The sequence below is a fragment of the Rhinoraja longicauda genome, chromosome 2 (assembly GCF_053455715.1).
Source record: "Rhinoraja longicauda isolate Sanriku21f chromosome 2, sRhiLon1.1, whole genome shotgun sequence".
Classification (NCBI taxonomy): Eukaryota; Metazoa; Chordata; class Chondrichthyes; order Rajiformes; family Arhynchobatidae; genus Rhinoraja; species Rhinoraja longicauda.
In genome coordinates, this window is record NC_135954.1 from 73,231,539 (window position 1) to 73,253,717 (window position 22,179).

General features: G+C 44.0%; 1 protein-coding gene across 3 annotated transcripts in view; it reads right to left on the minus strand.

Annotated features, from left to right (window-relative positions):
- LOC144605720 (ubiquitin-conjugating enzyme E2 E2) overlaps positions 1 to 22,179 on the minus strand; it is a 97,617-nt gene that overhangs the window by 17,453 nt on the left and 57,985 nt on the right. For all 3 annotated transcript variants that reach the window (XM_078421234.1, XM_078421250.1, XM_078421242.1), the window contains exon 4: positions 2,792 to 2,924. In XM_078421234.1, coding sequence (XP_078277360.1) covers positions 2,792 to 2,924 — 133 coding nt within the window. The remainder of the gene's footprint in view (positions 1 to 2,791; positions 2,925 to 22,179) is intronic.

Sequence of the window (22,179 nt, forward strand, 5' to 3'; positions counted from 1 at the left end):
CACCCTGGGAAAATGGTTCTGTGTATATACGCCTCATAATTGTATATACTTCTGTCGGGTCTGATAGGACAGAATTAGACCATTTTACCCATCAAGTCCACTCAACCATTCAATCATGGTTGATCTATCTTTTCCTCTCAACCCCATTTCCTGCCTTCTCCCCATAACATTTGACCCCCATTTTACTCAAGAATCTGTTAGTCTCCGCTTTAAAAATACCCAATGACTTGGCCTCCAGAGCTATTTGTGGCAATGAATTCCACTGATTCATTTACACTTTATTTGAGGGGATTCCCCTCAACCTCTGGCATTCCAGAGAAAACAATGCAGGTTTGTCCAACCTCTCTTTATAGCTATTGCCCTCTAATCCAGGCAGCATTCTGCATCCTCTCCAAAGCCTCCACAACCTTCCTGTAAAACTCTAATGCGGACTAGCAAAAATCCTATAATGCTGTAACATAACTTCCTGACTCTTATACACAATGCCCCAACCGATGAAGGCATGCATACTATGCGCCTATTTCAAGGAACTTGGAACCCAAGATCCCTCTGTACGTCGATGATGTTAAGGTTCATGCCATTAACTGCATACTTTTCACCTACATGCATCAATTTACAGCAGCTCGTATTAAACTCCAACTGCCATTTCTGTTGCTGATCAATGTCCCCCTCTATACCTTTAGGAAGGAACTGCAGATGCTGGTTTAAACCAGAGATAGACAAAAAAGGCTGGAGTAACTCAGCGGGACAGAAACATAGAAAATAGGTGCAGGAGTAGGCCATTCAGCTCTTTGAGCCTGCACCGCCATTCAATATGATCATGGCTGATCATCCAACTCAGTATCCCGTACCTGCCTTCTCTCCATACCCCCTGATCCCTTTAGTCACAAGGGCCACATCTAACTCCCTCTTAAATATAGCCAATGAACTGGCTTCAACTACCTTCTGTGGCAGAGAATTCCACAGATTCACCACTCTCTGTGTGAAAAAAACCATTCTCATCTCGGTCCTAAAAGACTTCCCCCTTATCCTTAAACTGTGATCCCTTGTTCTGGACTTCCCCAACATCGGGAACAATCTTCCTGCATCTAGCCTGTCCAACCCCTTAAGAATTTTGTAAGTTTCTATAAGATCCCCCTTCAATCTTCTAAATTCCAGCGAGTACAAGCCTAGTCTATCCAGTCTTTCTTCATATGAAAGTCCTGCCATCCCAGGAATCAATCTGGTGAACCTTCTCTGTACTCCCTCTATGGCATGAATGTCTTTCCTCAGATTAGGAGACCAAAACTGTACGCAATACTCCAGGTGTGGTCTCACCAATGCCCTGTACAACTGCAGCAGAACCTCCCTGCTCCTATACTCAAATCCCCTCGCTATGAATGCCAACATACCATTCGCTTTCTTCACTGCCTGCTGCACCTGCATGCCTACTTTCAATGACTGGTGTACCACGACACCCAGGTCTTGTTGCATCTCCCCTTCTCCTAATCGGCCACCATTCAGACAGGCAGCATGTCTGGAGTCTGAAGAAGATCTTGTCCTGAAACGTCACCCATTCCTTCTCTCCAGAGATGCTGCCTGTCCCGCTGAGTTACTCCAGCATTTTGTGTCTACCTTCCACTCTATACCTTACCAGCGTCCGCAACTCCACCAATTTTTGTGTGTCTGTTAACACTCACTCATCCATCTACATTTACATCTAACTCATTAATATAAAATAACTCGTCATTAATAAAACAAATAATTATAAAACAAACTACAGAGGTCCCAGCACAGATCCCTATGGAACTATACTGGTCACAGACCTCCAGTCAGAATAACACCCTTCCAAAAAAGCCTCTACCCTCTATGGGCAAGCCAGTTTTGAATCCAAATGACTAAGTCACCGTGGTCCAATGCACCTCAATCCTCTCGATCAGCCTATCACGAGGACTTTATCAAATCCCTTACTAAAACCCACGTAGACAACTTTCATTGCCCTACTCTCATCAAACACCTTTGTTACCTTCTCAGTATATTCAATCTAGTTCATAAGACATGACCTGTCATGGACAAAGCCATGCTGATTATCGAAGTATGGGCCAAATGCAGGATGGACTAGCCCAGTGAGTCTAGTCTACTTGATTGGCGTGGATAAGTTGGGCTGAAGGGTAGTTTGCATGCTTTTAATGTTTTTATTGGACTGCATTCGAGAGCTTCTCTTTATAAAACAAAAATCAACTATGTAACTCTAAGCTATACTAAACCAATAGGTTGTTTGAAATTAACTGCAAAAGTAGTTTACAGTGAGGATATTTTCTGCTGCCATCTGCCCTCTCCTCACTCCCTGCAACCTGAGCATGTGAACACTGCCAACTATTGTCAGGACAAGCAGGAGAACATGGGAAGAGAATAGTCAGAAAGATGGAGAAATGCACAACTAAAAGGCAAATGTTGAGAGAGGAGGAGTAAAAGATATAAAGGAACAGAAATGAAGAAGGCTTGGAAAGAGAATATGAGAAATAAGATTAAGGAAGAAAGAAGGTAAAATAAATGGAGGGATGAGGTACTGAAGTGAAGATGACTGAAATAAGTAAAGAAAAAGAGAATGGCGTTTTACAAACTTTCAATACCGATCTCTTTAGTTAGAGGACAAAACTAATCTTGAAAGGTCCCAACCCAAATCAATTACAGTCGCGAGACCAATCAGAAATGTTTGAAAATGGATCAAAACTCATTCCATTAGCTGACAGTTCACATTGTTAAAATAAACACATTGCCGTTGCTTTACTTTGTTTCCAGGAGTACACACCTTGGGTGGCTTGAAGGGGTAGTCGGGTGAAAATGTGATATCTAAGAAGAAGACACCACCCTCGTACACTGAACCTGGGGGACCCAGGATAGTTGACCTCCATTCATAAACATTGTCTCCTTTGGGACCAGCACTGCAATAGAAGAAACATTACATAAATATAAATGGAAAACTAAAATGTCAAAATATTACTCCTCATGAAGCAATTCTAAACACATACCCTTAAAAAGGAGGGTAGAAAGAATTCTTTAAAGTAAGGTAATCTCACATATCCTGAGGACTGAGACTGAGTTGAGGAAAAACCTTTCCACCCAGAGAGTTGTGAATCTGTGGAATTCTGCCACAGAAGGCAGTGGAGGCCAATTCACTGGATGTTTTCAAGATAGTTAGATATACAGTGCATTCAGAAAGTATTCAGACCCCTTCACTTTTTCCACATTTTGTTACATTACAGCCTTATTTTAAAATGGATTAAATTCATTTTTTTTTGTCATCAATCTACGCACAATACCCCATAATAAAAAAGAAAGCGAAAACAGGTGTTTAGAAATTTTTGCAAAGTCATTAAAAAGAAATAACTGAAATATCACATTTACGTAAGTATTCAGTACTTTGCTGAGGCATCTTTGGCAGTGATTACAGCCTCGTCTTCTTGGGTATGATACTACAAGCTTGGCACACCTGGGTGCTCCCATTCTTCTCTGCGGATCCTCTCAATCTCTGTCAGGTTGGGGAGCGTCGATGCACAGCTATTTTCAGGTCCCTCCAGAGATGTTCAATCGGGTTCAAGTCTGGGCTCTAGCTGGGCCACTCAAGGACATTCACAGACTTGTCACAAAGCCACTCCTGCATTGTCTTGGCTGTGTGCTCAGGGTCATTGTCCTGTTGGAAGGTGAACCTCTGCCCCAGTCTGATGTCCAGAACGCTCTGGAGCAGGTTTTCATCAAGGATCTCTCTGTACTTTGCTCCGTTCACCTTTCCCTTGATCCTGAGTAGTCTCCCAATTCTTGCAGCTGAAAAGCATCCCCACAGCATGATGTTGCCACCACCATGCTTCACCGTAGGTATGGTATTGGCCAGGTGATGAGTGGTGCCTGGTTTCCTCCAAACGTGACGTTTGGCATTCAGGCCAAAGTGTTCAATCTTGGTTTCATCAGACCAGAGAATCTTGTTTCTCATGGTCTGAGAGTCCTTTAGGTGTCTTTTGGCAAACTCCAAACGGGCTGTCATGTGACTTTTACTGAGGAGTGGGTTCCGTCTGGCCACTCTACCATAAAGGCCTGATTGGGGGAGCTGCAGATATAGTTGTCCATCGGGTTCTTAGTCACCTCCCTGACCAAGGCCCTTCTTCCCCGATTGCTCAGTTTGGCTGGGCGGCCAGCTCTATGAGGAGTCCTGATGATTCGAAAGTTCTTCCATTTAAGAATGACAAAGGCCACTGTGCTCTTCAGGAACTGCAATGCTGCAGAAATTGTTTTATACCCTTCCGCAAATCTGTGTCTCGACACAATCCTGTCTCGGAGGTCTACGGACAATTCTTTCGTCTTCATGGCTTGGGTTTTGCTCTGACATGCACTGTCAACTGTGGGACCTTATATAGACAGGTGTGTGCCTTTCCAAATCATGTCCAATCAATTTAATTTACCACTGGTGGGCTCCAATCAAGTTGTAGAAACATCTCAAGGATAATCAATGGAAACAAGATGAACCTAAACTCAATTTTGAGTGTCATAGCAAAGGGTCTGAATATTGATATAAATGTGATATTTCAGTTATTTCTCTTTAATTACTTTGCAAAAATTTCTAAACACCTGTTTTCGCTTCTCCATTGTGTGTAGATTGATGCTGAAAAACTGAATTTAATCCATTTAAAAATGCTGTAACATAACAAAATGTGGAAAAAGTAAAGGGGTCTGAATACTTTCTGAATGCACTGTAGCTCTTAGGGCTAACAGAATCAAGGGATATGGGGAAAAAACAGGAATGGGGTACTGATTTTGAATGATCAGCCATGATCATATTGAATGGCGGTGCTGGCTCGAAGGGCGGAATGGCCTAGTTCTGCACCTATTTTCTATGTTTCTATATCTATTCCCCATCTCGCTGCAACTTAAAACGAACTTATTTTCTTACTTTCCCTCTTATGAAACCCGAAATAATAACTGAATTTCTCTTGCCACAGATGTTGCTTGACTTGATGACTTCAGTTTAGTTTAGAGATACAGAGTGAAAAGAGGCCCTTCGGCCACCGCGTTCGTGTCCACCAGCGATCCTCATACACTAACACTATCCTTGAATGTAACTGTAAACTGTAAAATTTACATTTTTAACAAGCCAATTAACCAACAAACTGGTACATCTCTGGAGTGTGGGATGAAAATGGAGCACAATAGACAATAGGTGCAGGAGGAGGCCATTCGTCCCTTCGAGCCAGCACCACCATTCAATGTGATCATGGGTGATCATTCTCAATCAGTACTCCGTTCAGCACCTGGAGAAAACCCACACAGGTCAAAGGGCGAACGTACAAACTCCATACAGATAGCACCCATAGTTAGGATCAAACCCAGGTCTCTAGCCCTGTAAGGCAGAAACTCTACCGCTGTGCCACCGTGTTGCTGAGCTGATTGTTTCCAACATTTTCTGTTTTTTAATTCTATAAAATGTCTGGTCTTCATCTGGCCAAGACACTGTCATAAACATTTTGCAAGAACAGTGCTTGAGGTTTCAGGTTAGGTATTAACAACCATAACTTGTATTTATAGAGTGCTTCAAATCTAGCAAAAGATTTTGATGCAGGTCACAGAAGCATTATCAAAAAAAATTATGCAAAGCCTCAAGGAGTTACCGGGGGTCTGGGAAGAATGTTTTAAACAGCACATTCAAACTCAATTGCACAGGTCTATATCCTAGAACTCTTCCCCTTAGCAACAACATGAAGTGTATTCCATGTATTTAAGTTGACTCATTATCATTTTCTCTGAGAGAATTAGCAATGGGCAACAAATGGTTGATCTTGACATTAATTGCATATGAGTAAATAAATTCTTAAAGTACTAAAAGGCCTTGAGGCGGAGTTATAAGAAGAGGGTAGTTGAGGCCAGTTCATTGGCTATATTTAAGAGGGAGTTAGATGTGGCCCTTGTGGCTAAAGGGATCAGGGGGTATGGAGAATTACCTACAAAATGGCGGCACTGCCCTAGCAGCTGCCGCTCACCTGCGGTCCATTTGTCTTTGTGTTTTTGTTGTTTTTTTTGGGTCTTAATTGTAGTTGTGTTGTGGTGTTTTTGTGTTTGTGTACTATGTGTGTATGTGGGGGGGAGGGGGAAACTAACACTGTAAATAGATGTCCCTTCAGAACGGAGACCCGACCTTTGTTTTCTGGGCCGTTCCTGCTGCGGCCTACCATCGGCCCAACTCCTGGAGCTGTCGGCCTCCGGGGCTCTGGTTCGCGGAGCCCGCGGATCGGACTTACCACCACCGGAGCCGGCCGTCTTCGGAGGCTGCGGGAGCGGCTGCGACTGCGACTCGCCTTAGGCTCGGGCCGCGTGGATGCCGACATCGGGAGCTCCGGCAGCGGCAGCGGGTTCGCCCGCCCCGGATCGCGGGGCTTGGGGCGCGGACATTTCACCGTCCGGCGCGGCCTAAGATAGGCCGCGGGATATTTCTCTGCTGGGCGGGGGCTTCAATGTCGGGAGCCACGACCGCCCCGACGTGCAGCAACAGCGGCAGCAGCGTGTTCGCCCGCCCCGGATCGGACTTATCATCGGCGGAGCCGGCCGTCTTCGGAGGCTGCGGGAGCGGCTGCGACGCGACGCTCCTTGGGCTTGGCCCGATGTGGACCGTCCGGTGCGGCCTGCAACCACAACAACCTGACTGCGGGCGAGGACAGCAGGAGAAGGGAAAGACATTGTGGCCTTCCATCACAGTGAGGAGAGAGAGGACTGGAGGAGACTCACTGTGATGGATGTTTCTTTGATGGATGTTTCTTTTTTGTGTGTTTTTGGGGTTGGGTGGTTTGAGTGCCTATTTAATGCTTTTATTGTTGGACTGTGTTTTTGGGGGTTTTGGGGTGTGTGATTTGAATGCCTATTTAATGCTTTTATTGTTGGACTGTGTTTTGGGGGGTTTTTGGGGTTGGGTAATTTGGGTGCCTGTTTAGTGCTTTTATTGTTGGACTGTGGGTGATTGAATTAACATTTTGTTCAAGATGGCCGCGCCGTTGTGTTTGGCTGCCTGCCACTGTATGTTTCTTTTTTTTTTCCTAGTCAGATGTGCAGCACTTTGGTCAACGTGGGTTGTTTTTAAATGTGCTATACAAATAAATTGACTTGGAGAGAAGGCAGGTACGGAATACTGAGTTGGATGATCAGCCATGATCATATTGAATGGCGGTGCAGGCTCGAATGGCCTATTCCTGCACCTATTTTCTATGTTTCTATGAAAGGAATTATAGAGAGTAGGATCGTTAGAACTGGAGCATCAGCTGCCCATATTAGTTTAGTTTAGTTCAGTTTAGAGATACAGTGCGGAAAAAGGCCCTTCTGCCCACCGGGTCCACGTCGACCAGCGATCCCTGCACATACCTGTACGTCTTTGGAGTATGGGAGGAAACCGAAGATCTCTGAGAAAACCCATGCATGTCACGGGGAGAACGTACAAACTCCGTATAGACAGAACCCGTAGTTGGGATCGAACCCGGGTCTCCGACTTAGAAAGTTAAAATGTTCAAGAGGCCAGAATTGATGGAGTTCAATGGCAGTGGGTTGTAAGGTGAAAAAGAATACAGATAATAGGCAGGGTAGAGCCATGGAGTACTTTGGAAAAGGAATGACGAGAATTTAAAAATAGATGCCTTGCTTAACCAGGAACTACTAATAAGGCAGCATAAATAGGGATGGGAGGTGAATGAGACTTGATCTGGGTTAGAACGTTAGGTGAATGAAACTTTGTCAGGAAGCAGATTTTCAGATGAGTTCTAAGAGTACAACAAGGAAACTCACCCAGAAATTTACAGGTAATAATACTATAACTGGAGGTTTCAGCAGCAAATTACAAGGAGCTTTGGGACATAACACCAAAGTAGCAATCACTGTGATGGTGTGGATATGTGGCGCCAAGCTCAATCTGGAATCCAATAAGGCATTATTACTAAGCTAGTTGTTTTGTGATGAGGACTGAAGACAATGGCTTCAGTTTTCTCAGTATTTAACTGGTGGAGATTTCTGCTCATCCAGTGTAAGCAGGGTGAAAAATTGGGCATAGGTGAGACTATCAAGAAGTGGTTGATGTAACCTTGGGTGTTGTCACTATGTAGAAACCTAGACTGTTTTTCCAAATGATGATGTCAAATGGAACCATGTAGAATAAGAGAGGGTGGAGATGAATCCATGGGGGAATTCCAGACATAATGATGTAGTTGTTGGAAGAGAAGACTTTGCAGGTGACAGGTGACAATGCCAGGATAGATATAATGATGGTGGATAGGCGTTGAAGGAGAATGCATTGGTTAAAGAACATAAAACATCACTGTGCAGGGACAGATCCTTTAGATCACCATGTCTATACTGACTATGATGCCATGGTAAATTAATTCCATCTATCTGCACAAAGTACACAACCTCCATCACATGCCTGTTCACGTGCCTGCTGAAATGCCTCTTAAATGTTGCTATTGTATCTGCATCCACCACCTTCAGTGGCAGAGTGTTCCAGACACCCACAACTCTTTGTGTTAAAAAATTGCATTGCAAATCACTATTAAACTTTCCCCCTTTCACTTAAACCTACGTCTTCAAGTATTGGAGATTTCCATCCTTGAAAAAAAGACTCTGGCTTTCTCTCCTATCTAAGCCTCTCATAATTTTATATATTTCCATCAGGTTACCCTCAGCCTCTGAAGATCCAGAAGAAACAATTCAAGTTTGTCTAATCTCTCCTTTTAGCGAGCACTCTCTAATCCAGGTATCAAGTCAAGTCAAGTCAATGTGCAGTGAAATGAAAGTGGCAATGCTTGCGGATTGTGCACAAAAAAGAATTACAGTTACAGCATATAAATAAAGTTAATAAAGTTACTATAGTGTAGACAAAATTTAGTCTCTGGAGTTATAAAAGTTGACAGTCCTGATGGCCTGTGGGAAGAAACTCCGTCTCATCCTCTCCGTTTTCACAGCATGACAGCGGAGGCGTTTGCCTGACCGTAGCATCTGGAACAGTCCGTTACTGGGGTGGCAGGGGTCCCTCATAATCTTACTTGCTCTGGATCTGCACCTCCTGATGTATAGGACCTGCAGGGGGACAAGTGTAGTTCCCATGGTGCGTTCTGCCGAACGCACTACTCTCTGCAGGGCCATCCTGTCCTGGGCAGAGCTGTTCCCAAACCAGACTGTAATGTTGCCGGACAGGAGGCTCTTTACAGCCCCAGAGTAGAAGCAATGAAGGATCCTCAGAGACACTCTGAATTTCCTCAGCTGTCTAAGGTGGTAAAGGCGCTGCTTTGCCTTACCCATCAGTGCGGCAATGTGCGTTGCCCATGTCAGATCCTCTGTGATGCGGACTCCCAGGTATTTAAAACTGCTCACCCTATCCACAGTAGACCCATTTATCTCCAGTGGCGTGTACGTCCTTGGATGATTAGCCCTTCTAAAGTCCACAATCAGCTCCTTAGTTTTAGTGACATTCAAGAGGAGGCTATTGTCCTGACACCAGACATCATCCTGATATCAACCTCTTTTGCATCCTCTCCAAAGCTTTCACATCATTCCTTTAATGTGGCAACCAGAACTGCACAAAATGCTTCAAATGTTGCCTCGGCAAAGTATTATACAGCTCAACATGAGTTGCTAACTTTTATACTCAATTCCCTGACCGATGAAAGCAGGCTTGATGTATGCCTTCTTTACACCCCAGCTCAGCGTATCTCAACCTTTTTACCCTTGTGAAACCCTTGAAATAATTTTCATGTCTCAGGGAACCCCTACATAAAAATTATTATATATCTTTATTAATCTCTTTCTTTCTCTTTCATAAACTTAAAGTTCATAGGGCAAACATAATATATTTTTTTGATAACTGGTTTAAGCAAAAAATAACAAGTTTTTCTCGTTTATTGACAATGCAAAATAAACTGAAATCAAACTGCTTGTTCAAGAGACCTCATGAGGAGGTTTTCATTCACACAAAAAAATCAAACATAATCTGTAAACACAAAAAATAAACATAAATACCCACATCATATGTCACATATAAACATTTCTGTAAAACAAAAATGTAAAAAAGAAGATAAATAACTTGATAAATAACACTTAAACAAATAAAGCTGAAGCAAATAGAGGCAAACAGAAGAACTAACCTTGGAGGAGAGAGAGAGAGAGAGAGAGAAGAGAGAGAGAGAGAGAGAGAGAAAACACACATAAACGTTTCATAAACTAACAAAAACAAACATAAACACAAATTTTTCATAAACTAACAAAAATAAACATACTTACATTTTAAAAATTCCTATAACATCCCTAAATGATGGGCAAAAATTACTAAATAACGTGGGTGAATGAGGGACTGTACCTGCACACCAGGAAGCACAGACAGGACTGATGGAGACCATGCATGCGTCTGTACTCGGGTGAGTCACTTGATACACAAATCCGTCACGTACAGCTCCTGCCCACTGACCACAAAAGGCCGTTTCACACTGCCGCCGTATAGATGTTGCTAAATATATTCCCTATGATTATTATACTTTTAAATTATATAACATGTTGAAGACTTTATTATAAAACCCAAGAATTTTCTAAGAATATGCCGTACGTGTATAATAAAATTACGAATATGAAATTAAACACAAAAATGACTCAAAAATGCATTTACATATGATTAGCCTATTTATCACTATTTCTCTTGGAACCCCGAGCGACCTCTAGCAGAACCCTAGCGTTCCGGGAACCCTGGTTGAAAAACGCTGCCCGAGCTACACGTGTTGTCACTTTCAGGAACCTGTGGACTTCTACCCACAGATCCCTCTGCACATCAATGTCTCTCGGGGTCCTGCCATTTACTGTATACTTTCACCTTACATTTGATCTCCCAAAGTGCAACACTTCACACTTGCTCAATTTAAACTTAATCTACCATTTTTCCACCCATATCGTCAACTCCAATCCTGCTGCGTCTTTTAACCTTTCTTGCTATCCAAAACTCTACAATTTGAGTGTCAATGCAAATTTACTAATGGCCTAATTAGCTATATTTGTTACAAACAACAGAAGTTCCAGCACTGACACCTACAGAACTCCATTAGTCACAGACCTCCAGTCACAATAACACTACTCCATCACTATCCTCTATGTTCTACGGAGTAAACAATGTTGACTCCAGCCTACCAAGTCTCCTTGTGCATTAATCTCAGATCAACCCAGCATGAAGGACATTGTTGAATACTCTATGATGCCCCATCAAAGTGACATACCTGTTCTACCTTTAATGACCTCTATAAAAATTGCAATCAAATTTGTCTGATGATCTCCCCCAAAATGATGCTGACTATTCTTAATACGTCCAAGCTTTTCCACGTATGAAGAAAAGCTAGACCTAAGAATTTTCATCAATAATTTTCCTATCACTGATGTAAGGTATAATTTCTTGATTTATCTCTGTTGCACTTCACATAGAAACAACATTGGCTTCTCCAGTTCTCTGGGACTGTGGATAAAGAGGATATAAAGATCTATATCAAGGCCCAGCAATCTTCTCTTGTGCCTCTTTGAACAACCTGGAATAGATCCCATCAGGCTTGTGGACTCATCCACCTTAAAGTTCTTCAAGAGAACCAGCATCATCTCTTTCTCGATATTAACATGCCTTAGAATATCAGTATACTCATCGCTGACCACACCAGCTTCCATGTGCTTCTTTGTAAATACTGAAATATTTAGTACCTTGTCCATTTCCACTTGCTCCAGGCATAACATAGAAACATAGAAAATAGGTGCAGGAGGAGGCCATTAGGCCCTTTAAGCCAGCACCACCATTCATTGTGATCATGGCTGATCATCCAGAATCAGTAACCCGTGCCTGCCTTCTCCCCATATCCCATGAGTCCACTAGCCCCTAGAGCTCTATCTAACTCTCTTTTAAATTCATCCAGTGAATTGGCCTCCACTGCCTTCTGTGGCAGAGAATTCCACAAATTCACAACCCTCTGGGTGAAAAAGTTCTCACCTCAGATTTAAATGGCCTCCCCTTTATTCTTAGACTGTCTCCCCTGGTTCTGGACTCCCCCAATATTGGGAATAATTTTCCTGCATCTAGCTTGTTCAGTCCTTTTATAATTTTATACGTCTCAGCAAGATCCCCTCTCATCCTTCTAAACTCCAGTGAATACAAGCCCAGTTTTTCCAATCTGTCCTCATATGACAGTCCCGCCATTCCAGGGATTAATCTCGTGAACTTTCGCTGCACTGCCTCAATAGCAAGGACGTCCTTCCTCAAATTAGGAGACCAAAACTGTACACAATACCCCAGCGCAGCGGTAGAGTTGCTGCTTTACAGCGAATGCAGCGCCGGAGACTCAGGTTCGATCCTGACTACGGGTGCTGCACTGTAAGGAGTTTGTACGTTCTCCCCGTGACCTGCGTGAGTTTTCTCCGAGATCTTCGGTTTCCTCCCACACTCCAAAGACGTACAGGTATGTAGGTTAATTGGCTGGGTAAAATGTTAATAAAAATTGTCCCTAGTGGGTGTAGGATAGTGTTAATGTACGGGGATCGCTGGGCGGCACGGACTTGGTGGGCCGAAAAGGCCTGTTTCCGGCTGTATATATATGATGATATGATATGTGGTCTCACCAGGGCCCTATAAAACTGCAGAAGGACCTCTTTGCTCCTATACTCAAATCCTCTTGTTATGAAGACCAACATGCCATTAGCTTTCTTCATTGCCTGCTGTACCTGCACACTTACTTTCAGTGACTGGTGTACAAGGACACCCAGGTCTCGTTGCACTTCCCTTTTCCTAATCGGACACCATTGAGATAATAATCAGCCTCTTTGTTTTTGCCGCCAAAGTGGATAACCTCACATTTATCTACATTCTACTGCATCTGCCATGCAACTGCCCACTCACTCAACCTGTCCAAGTCACCCTGCATCCTCCTAACATCCTCTTCGCAGTTCAGACTACCACCCAGCTTTGTGTCATCTGCAAATTTGCTAGTGCTACTTCTAATTCCATCATCCAAATCATTAATATATATTGTAAATAGTTGTGGCCCCAGCACCGAGCCTTGCGGCACTCCACTCGCCACCGCCTGCCATTCTGAAAAGGACCCATTTATTCCTACTCTTTGCTTCCTGTCTACCAACCAATTCTCTATCCATGTCAATACCCTACCCCCAAACACCATGTGCTCTAATTTTGCTCAGCATTCTCGCTTGTGGGACCTTATCAAAGGCTTTCTGAAAGTCTTAATACACTACATCTACTGGCTCTCCTTCATCCATTTTACTTGTCACAGCCTCAAAAAATTCCAGAAGATTAGTCAAGCAGGATTTCCCCTTCATAAATCCATGCTGACTTGGACCAATTATTTTACTGCTATCCAAATGCGCTGTTATTACCTCTTTAATAATTGACTCCAGCATTTTCCCCACCACCAATGTCCTCCTTTGTTTTTAAGTGATCCTACTCCAAGCTGCTCTCTTATTTTAAATGTATGTATAAAAGTTTTTTTTGCGTCGGACGTTCACGGCCCAAAAGAGTGCTCACCACTCGCAATACCACCTGTGGGCACTCAAGGAATTTTAAATGTGCTCTCGTACTTTTGTAGAGGTAGAACTAAGATATTTTCAAATAACATGATAAATATAAAGAGGACAGATATATAACAACATGCTTGGTCCATCATTCATAAGTAGTGAGAAAAAATGAGCAAATTACAGAATGATGTAATGGACTAATCAAATGAGCAAATAAGTAGCAAATGCATAGCAATCCAGAGAAGTGTAAGATTAATTAAGTACGAAAAAGGCAAGGGAATAAACATTAAATAGTTGAATATTGGCACTCCCAGAGTATAACTCCTGGCCTTTCTGTTCTGTTCTGTATAGCCAATGAAAGCATAGGCATACCTGGGGCTCATGGTTACACCTTTGATTTTCAGAAAGCAGGAGCAATTCAAAGAGAAGTTCTTGAAGAGCATGAGAGGTGACCCAGAAGTAGTTCGAAGGGACTTGACATAGGGAGATAGGATAGAATTGGGCAATGAAGAGCTACGTTCGGTAGGACAAGTACAGGCAGAAACAATGGGTCTACAAGGATGGTCCTGTTTGTGGATCTTGGGAAGAAAGAAGAGGCAATGCAATGGGGATCTATCTGATTGGAAGCTGTCGTAAGTCCATCTCCTGATGTGATGAGATCTGTAACAGTCCAGGAGACAGTGGCCTGATGTTCATTGGTGGGCTCATGGTCCAGGCAGATGTATGAGGGTGTTCAAGAGCTGCAAGGTAGAGGGCAATTTGTCAGATCAATTGGCATCATTCTGCAGGTTTGTTGAGGTTGGGATCTGTGCTAAGGGACAGTAATTTCAGGTAAATGTGGAAAATGAATGCATAATTATTTTTTTAATCCTAATTGCAGAGAGGGCCAGGAACTCACTGCGCAAAAGGAGTGGTTAAGACAGATGTGCTCATTACATTGAAGAAACACCTTAATAGAGCATTAATGTGCCCCAACCTACTAGGCTACAGGTTGAGAGATGGAACAAGAGATATGTCTCATTAGCTTCTGTTCAGTTGGTGCAAACAAGATGGACAGAATGGCCTAATCCTCTGGCATTAATTTCCGATTTCACACTTTAAGGACAGGATGCTCTTGGAGAGGGCTCAAGAAGAGTTAATGGAGAAACTAGAAACAAATCCAAGTTTGGAAGAAGGATGTGGATGGACCTTCAGATCGCTGGCCAGCAAAGGCCAGCCAAGGAGATGTTCTCTATCTTTTCCATAAAGAACATGAGCAGCTTGCACTTCCTGTTGCTGAGAATGGAGGAGATTAAGGGGAGGAGTTTAAAGAAGGCTGATCATAGTAAAAAGAAGCCTGGGATTATTTTCCAATATGATCTTGGAATAGACGGGTTTGATAGATGAGAACAGGGTGCAAAGGTGCCCCATGCATCCAATCTAACTTGGCAGTAAATGACGAAACCACAGTCTGCCATACGAGTCAGGTTTACAGTTTGAGATGCTGAACTGCAGAAATCCAAAGTAAAGCTTGTAAATTAATGCAACCAAATGGCTATCACAGTATTTACATTTATCATTTGTAGACATCATCAAGTTTAAAGAATATATGAAGGTCAAATAAATGTTTTTAAAAAATCTGCCTCTATTACAGCGGAAAACACTTCAAATGAGAAAGAATAACACTGAATTATGCCAATCCGATTAACAACACAGAAATTTGAATGAGTACATTGAACATGATGGCAAACAATTGCTGCCCTTTAGGACAATGACAGTGCAAATCCTTCTACTCATCATTTAAACAGTGTTTACTTTGCATTTATTGTTATACTGTTGCCACTAGTTGATGTCAAGCAAATCTTGCACAGCTGTTACAGCACAAATGAATTGGGTAGATTTGCAGAGGAGTTTTTTTTTTGCTCAGTGTTCACAGCAGGAACTGGTGGCAAAAGCAGTTTCAGTCTGTCACAAGATAAAACAGCTTGTATCAGTTTGCAGTAAGCAGAGTCTGTGAACCATTTCCAGTTCCTCAGCACCATGCCCCTGGCTTATAAAATGTTAACATCCGTATGTGTCTTCAAATTCCTTGTGGCTGTTGTGCTTCTTGATGGGTTTGATCCCATCTCCTCATTCCCAATCTCTACTGCATTCTGCAACTGACTTACATTCTGATCCCTCTCACTTTTCAATCTCCCTCACTCTGCACTCTCATTTCTTCCAAATATACTAACTAAAATTCCATCTGATATATCACCTGACTAACCTCCAATTTCCATCCAATTAACCCCTGTTCCATGCCCCTTCTCCGACAGCACATGGATCTGCCCATAATCTGCACTCCAGTGTTGGGGTTCTGTAACTCCCACCCCAACGATGAGAGTCCAACGGAGGTGCCGGAGTTCAAGAACTTGGCTCACTGCCTCCTTCTCAAGGGCAATTAGGGATGTGTAACAAATGCTGACCATGTTGGTGATACTCTCATTCCAAAAATTAATATTGAAAAAACCCTCTTTCTATATTATATCAGAGACCATTCTCCAAACGTAGTTAAAAAGTAAAGCAATAAGGCTGCGTGGGTGTTGAAAGACACGTTTTTTTTCTTTTACTCAAAACATCGAGTAAGCTATTCATGTCCCAGTCGCATTATGACCAATCTCTCTTCTGTTATTTCCAGAAGTGGTGTTACCCCTTGTATCCAAGAGTCAAGAGAGTGTCAAGAGTGTTTTATTGTCATATGTACCGAAACAGAACAATGAAATTCATATTTGCAGCAGAAGCACAATAGGTTTGTAAACACAGTACTCAATAAATAATGTAATAAACAAACAAAATGTTCAATAAATAAAAAACAAAACAAATTTAGTGCAAAAAAACACAACAAAGCCCAATATTCCGACCCAGGCAGTTCGCAGTTCAGCGTTTAGTTTGAGTTTGTAGTATTCAATGGACTGATGGTTATTGGGAAGAAGCTGTTCCTGAACCTGAATGTTACAATTTTCAGATTGTAGCTTCTTCCTGATGGCAGGAGTGAAATGAGAGCATGCCCTGAGTGGTGAGATACTAGCTGCCTTTTTGAGACAGTGTCTCCTGTAGATCCCTTCGATGACAGGAAGGTCAGTACCTGTGATGGACCGGGTTCACCACTTTTTGTAATCTCCTTCATTCCTGGGAGTTTGAGTTGGCAAATCAGGCAGTGATGGACCAGTCAGCATGCTCTATACCATACACCTGTAGAAGTTCAAGAGAATATTTGTCAACATACTAAATCTCCTCAATCTTCTAAGGGGAGGCGTTGATGGGCTTTCTTTATGATTGCATCAATGTGCTGGGTCCAGGACAGATATTCAGAGATATCCACACCCAGGAATTTGAAGTTGTTGACTCTACTCTATCGGCCATTGATGAAGAAAGGATCCTTGGTCTTCTAAAGTCAACAATCAGTTCCTTAATTTTACTGATGTTAAGAGCAAGGTTGTTGTTCTGACATTACTCAATCAAACGATTGATCTTCCTCCTATACTCTGACTCATCATTATCTGTGTAGGAAGGAACTGCTGGTTTAAACCAAAGACAGACACACAAAGCTGGAGTGACATAGCAGATCAGGCAGCAGCTCTGGAGGAAAGGAATAGGTGACGTTTCAGGTTGAGACCCTGCTTCAGACTGGTCACTTCTTCGCATCATGCAAAGTTAATTAGAAAACAGACCTTTCCACCCTCAAGCTTGCCCGAGGATGCTGTACAGCAGTCCCTCAGTTCTCTAAAATAGGCAAGTCAAGCTATTAAGTACACCCACGCAATGAATCTGAAGAAGGGTCCCAACCCAAAATGAACCCTCTCCATTTTCTCCAGAGATGCTGTCTGACCCCCTGAGTTACTCCAGCACTTTATGTCTATAAGTTCACCCAGTTTGTTCTCAATAGCTTGTACATTTCTCGGCAGTATGCTGGGAAGGGGAAGACTTGAAACCATGTTGTTTCAATCTCATCTCTAGTCCAGCTCGTTTTCCCCATTTCCTTGGATGATAGCTGCTCGCGGTTGGGCCCGTTGGTCCAGTCAGGTTTGCGTTATTCTTATAATGCTAACAAATCTAAATCTTGGAATGCATTGCTTCAGAATATCTGCGAGTTCGGTATCTCGACCACGCATGCGGAGGTCATAGGTCACAAGAGCTAAACGTTCTCGCCAGCTGATAACAGCGGGGAAGAAACTGCTCTTGAATCTGGTGATAAGTGATTGCAAGCTTTTAAATCTTGTGCCCAAATAGGAAAATAGATGACGAGGAAGGAGTGTGATTGTTGCCCTTGTTTTCCAGGTGTCACGGCGGGGAAGAGGGAGTCCACTGGAGTTTTAGCCTGGCCTGTCTGCCATCCCGCGCAATGGGGGAAAAGCCACACAGTTGCGGGCTGTGCAGTTGGACTTTCGCCCAGCTGCCAGACCACCAGCGCATGCATACGGTTGAGCTGTTGTTCAGATGCGAGGTGTGTGGAAAGGGCTTCGGGCACTCCTCGAATTTGGCGAGGCATCGACACAGGCACACCGGCGACCGGCCCTTTCAATGCAAGGCATGCAGCCTCGGCGCTGCTGCAACCCTGGCGCTTCCACACCGGCGAGCAAGAATTCCACTGCAGTTTTTCCCCGTGTGGCCGCAGTTGGTGCAACACCCTCGCATCCACCGGTGGCCGGGTATTCGCAACCTGCTTGGGGCTGTCGCGGTACAGGTGCGTGACCCGGAGCGGGCGGCTCCCGTTCCGCTCCGACACCTGCGGGAAGGATTTCTGCAGCACCGGCTACCTGGCTCTTGCACAGCGGCGAGACCCCGTTCGCCTGCGAGGTCTCACAGCCGAGCTTTCCGCAGCCCGTTGCAGCTGAGAGCCCACCGCCGGCGCAGCCAAGGGCAGGTGCGGCCATTCGGCTGTGAGGTTTCCGGCAAAGCGATCTGCAACCCATCTTACCTGCGGATGCACTGGCCAAGCGGCCCTTCATGTGTGCGGCAGGGATTACAGCAGCGCCTCGTAATTGCTGATCCATCGGCACTTCCACAGCGGCGAGTGGCCCTTCAGGTGCGAGACCTGCAGCAAGAGCTTCCTCAGCTCTTCCTCCTTCCTCCGATCGGCCGCAGCACTAGCCGACTGACAGGCGCTTTTGATGTGACTTCTGCCACCGCCGTTTCATCTACTCCTCCTCTCTGGAGATCCACAGCGGGACTCACATGGGGGAGAAGGCAAGGAGGTCCTACTGCAGCTGTACAGGGCCTTGGTAAGGCCGCACCTGAAGTATTGTGTGCACACAATACTCCAGGTGCGCGCCACTCACACCAAAAGTGCCAGTGCAAGTGCCAGGGTTGCAGCAGCGCCGAGGCTGCATGCCTTGCATTGGAAGGGCCGGTCGCCGGTGTGCCGGTGCCTCGCCAAATTCAAGGAGTGCCCAAAGCCCTTTCCGCACACCTTGCATCCGAACAACAGCTCGACCGTGTGCATGCGCTGGTGGCCCGGCAGCAGAACGTCCAACCGCACAGCCCGTAACCGTGTGTCTTTTTCCCCATTGCCCGGGACGGCGGACGGGCCAAGCTAAAACTCCAGCGGACTCCCTCTACCCCACCGCGACGCCTGGAAAACAAGGGCAACAATACCACTCTTTCCTCATCAACTTTTTTCCTATTTCGGCACAAGATATAAAAGCTTGCAATCACTTATCACCAGATTCAAGAACTGTTTTTTCCCCGCTGTTATCAACTGGCGAGAATGTTTAGCTCTTGTGACCTATGACCTGCGTATGCACGGTCGAGACACCAAACTCGTTTATTCTGGAAGCACCTTAATTAGAAGGACTGCTATGGTAGAAAAAAATATACTAAATGCTTCTATTCCCCAAAAAACAGATAATTAAAAAAGATTCTAAAACAATAATTAACTGGGGTTGTTCTAATTTACTGGACTTGTTCTAATTTACATTTAAGAATTACAGATTAAATTTCTTTGACTTTGATGGGCAAAGCAATGGAAAGTAACACGATCTTCCTGCACTGTAACTGCAGCTTCCTTACTGAAGATAGATGCAAAATGCTGGAGTAACTCAACGAGTCAGGCAGCGAATCTGGAGAAAAGAAATAGGTGACGTTTCAGGTGGAACCCTTCTTCAGACTGAGAATCAGGGGAGTGAGGAACTAGGGTTATGAAAAGTCTTCAGAACAAATCAGAGCTGGCACAGATGACCAAGGAAAGGTGAAGCCCACAATGATCCATTGTTGGTTATGGAAGGGGTGATTACAAAGGGATATATGGATGTAAATAGTGAAACTGGCAGGACGAACAGGCAAAGGGAGGCTGCTGCAAAGGGAGTGGATAAGGTGTTCCCCACTGACCCCTTCCTTACTGTCCGCTGCACCTGGGAAGGTTAATTTCTATCCTTTGACTTCCCTGTCACATGTATCCCAATGTCACGAGTTACACTCTGAGAGTGTGGATGTTTCTTCCCTCATGTCAATAGACAATAGACAATAGGTGCAGGAGTAGGCCATTCAGCCCTTTGAGCCAGCACCGCCATTCAATGCGATCATGGCTGATCACTCTCAATCAGTACCCTGTTCCTGCCTTCTCCCCATACCCCCTCACTCCGCTATCCTTAGGAGCTCTATCCAGCTCTCTCTTGAAAGCATCCAACGAACTGGCCTCCACTGCCTTCTGAGGCAGAGAATTCCACACCTTCACCACTCTCTGACTGAAAAAGTTCTTCCTCATCTCCGTTCTAAATGGCCTACCCCTTATTCTTAAACTGTGGCCCCTTGTTCTGGACTCCCCCAACATTGGGAACATGTTTCCTGCCTCTAATGTGTCCAATCCCCTAATTATCTTATATGTTTCAATAAGATCCCCCCTCATCCTTCTAAATTCCAGTGTACAACAGATCAGATTAGGAAGGTGCCAAGGAATGACAAGTGGAATTTAATTCTGCCATGTGTGAACTGTTTCACTGTTACATCAAATGGAGCAGGACTTGCACAGTAAATGGTAGAGCCCTGAAGAGTGTCGTGGAGTAGAGAAATCTGGGAATACAAGTGCATAGTTCCCTGAAAGTGTGTGTCAGGTGGGCATGGTGATGAAGAAGGCGTTTGGCATGTTTGTCTTGAATGAGAAGGGTATTGAGTCCTAAAGTTGGGACTTCAAGATACAGCTGCACGTTATTGGTGAAACCACCGTTCTGGTCACTCAGCTATAGGATGGGTGTCATTAAGTTTGAGAGGGTGCAAACGAAATTCACCAGGACGTTACCACAACGTGTAGGCTTGAGTTATCGGCAGAGAGGCTGGTTAGGCTGGGATGTTTTTCTTTGGTGCATAGGAGGCTGAGCGGTTAAGTTATTGAAGTATATAAAACCGTGACGGGTGTGAATAAGGTGAACGCTCAGTGTTTTTCCCAGGGTAGAGGATTATCAAACTAGAGCGCATAGGGTTAGGTGCAAGAGGAGAGATGTATGCGGATCTGCACGTTACGGTTACACCATCCAAATAAGAAAGAAACCCCAATATTGGCTTTATTGCAAGATGTTTGGAGAATGAAAGGATAGTTGTCTCGATCCAAATATCTATGGATGTTTGTGACAATGCAATTTGAATATTAGATGGAGGTTCCTAGTTAAGGAAAGATATGTTTGCATCAGAAAGATTTCAACAAAGGTCACCAGAATGATTCATGGGGTGCGCGATTGGTTCTAAACTGAGAGATTAATCAAACTAGGCCTTTAATAAAACAAAGTACTGGAGTAACTCAGCAGGTCAAGCAGCATCATGGGAGGAATGGATGGGTGACATTTTCAGTCGGGACTAGGACCCCTCGTCAGGCCCTTGTTATCTATTGTCTGAAAGAATGAGGGATGAACATGTTGAAATGTCCTGCTTTGCTACAGGGTTTAAGAGGGGAGATTTAGTTTGGTTTAGTTTAGAGATACAGAGTGGAAACAGGCCCTTCAGCCCACCGAATTCGCGCTGACCAGCGATTCCCGCACACTAACACTATCCTGCACGCACTAAGGCAATTAAAAAATTTACCAAACGAATTAACCTACAAGTCTGTATGTCTTTAAAATGTGGGAGGAAACTGGGGGTCCCGGAGAAAACCCATGCAGGTCACAGGGAGAACATACAAAGTCTGTACAGACAGTACCCATAGTCAGGATCGTACTCGGATCTCTGGCGCTGTAAGGCAGCAACTCTACGGCTGCGCCACTGTACCGCGCCAATGTTAGTTTATGCCATAGTTAATTCCATAGTTAATGTTACCAGTGGCTTGGATTGAATTTGGGGCCAAAGTCTGAAAATAAGAACTTGGGCTTTCAGGACAGAGATTAAAAAGAATTTATTCATCCAGAAAGAAGTGAATCTTTGACATTCTGTACCAAAGAGGGCAATGGAGTTTCTTTAACAAATTATATTCACAATAGATTTATAGATATTTGCCAAAAAAATTGAGTATTTGGGATAAGTGCAGGAAAGTGTCACTCAGATAAATGAGCAGCCATGAAGTTATTGAATAATGAAGCTGAACTGAGGGGCTGACTGGCCTGATTCTATTCATTCTAATGTTGTTTTGAAGTATGCTGGGAAATGAAGGGTTCCTTCTCTGGATCAGCATTGCTGCAAGATCTAATGTGTCCAATC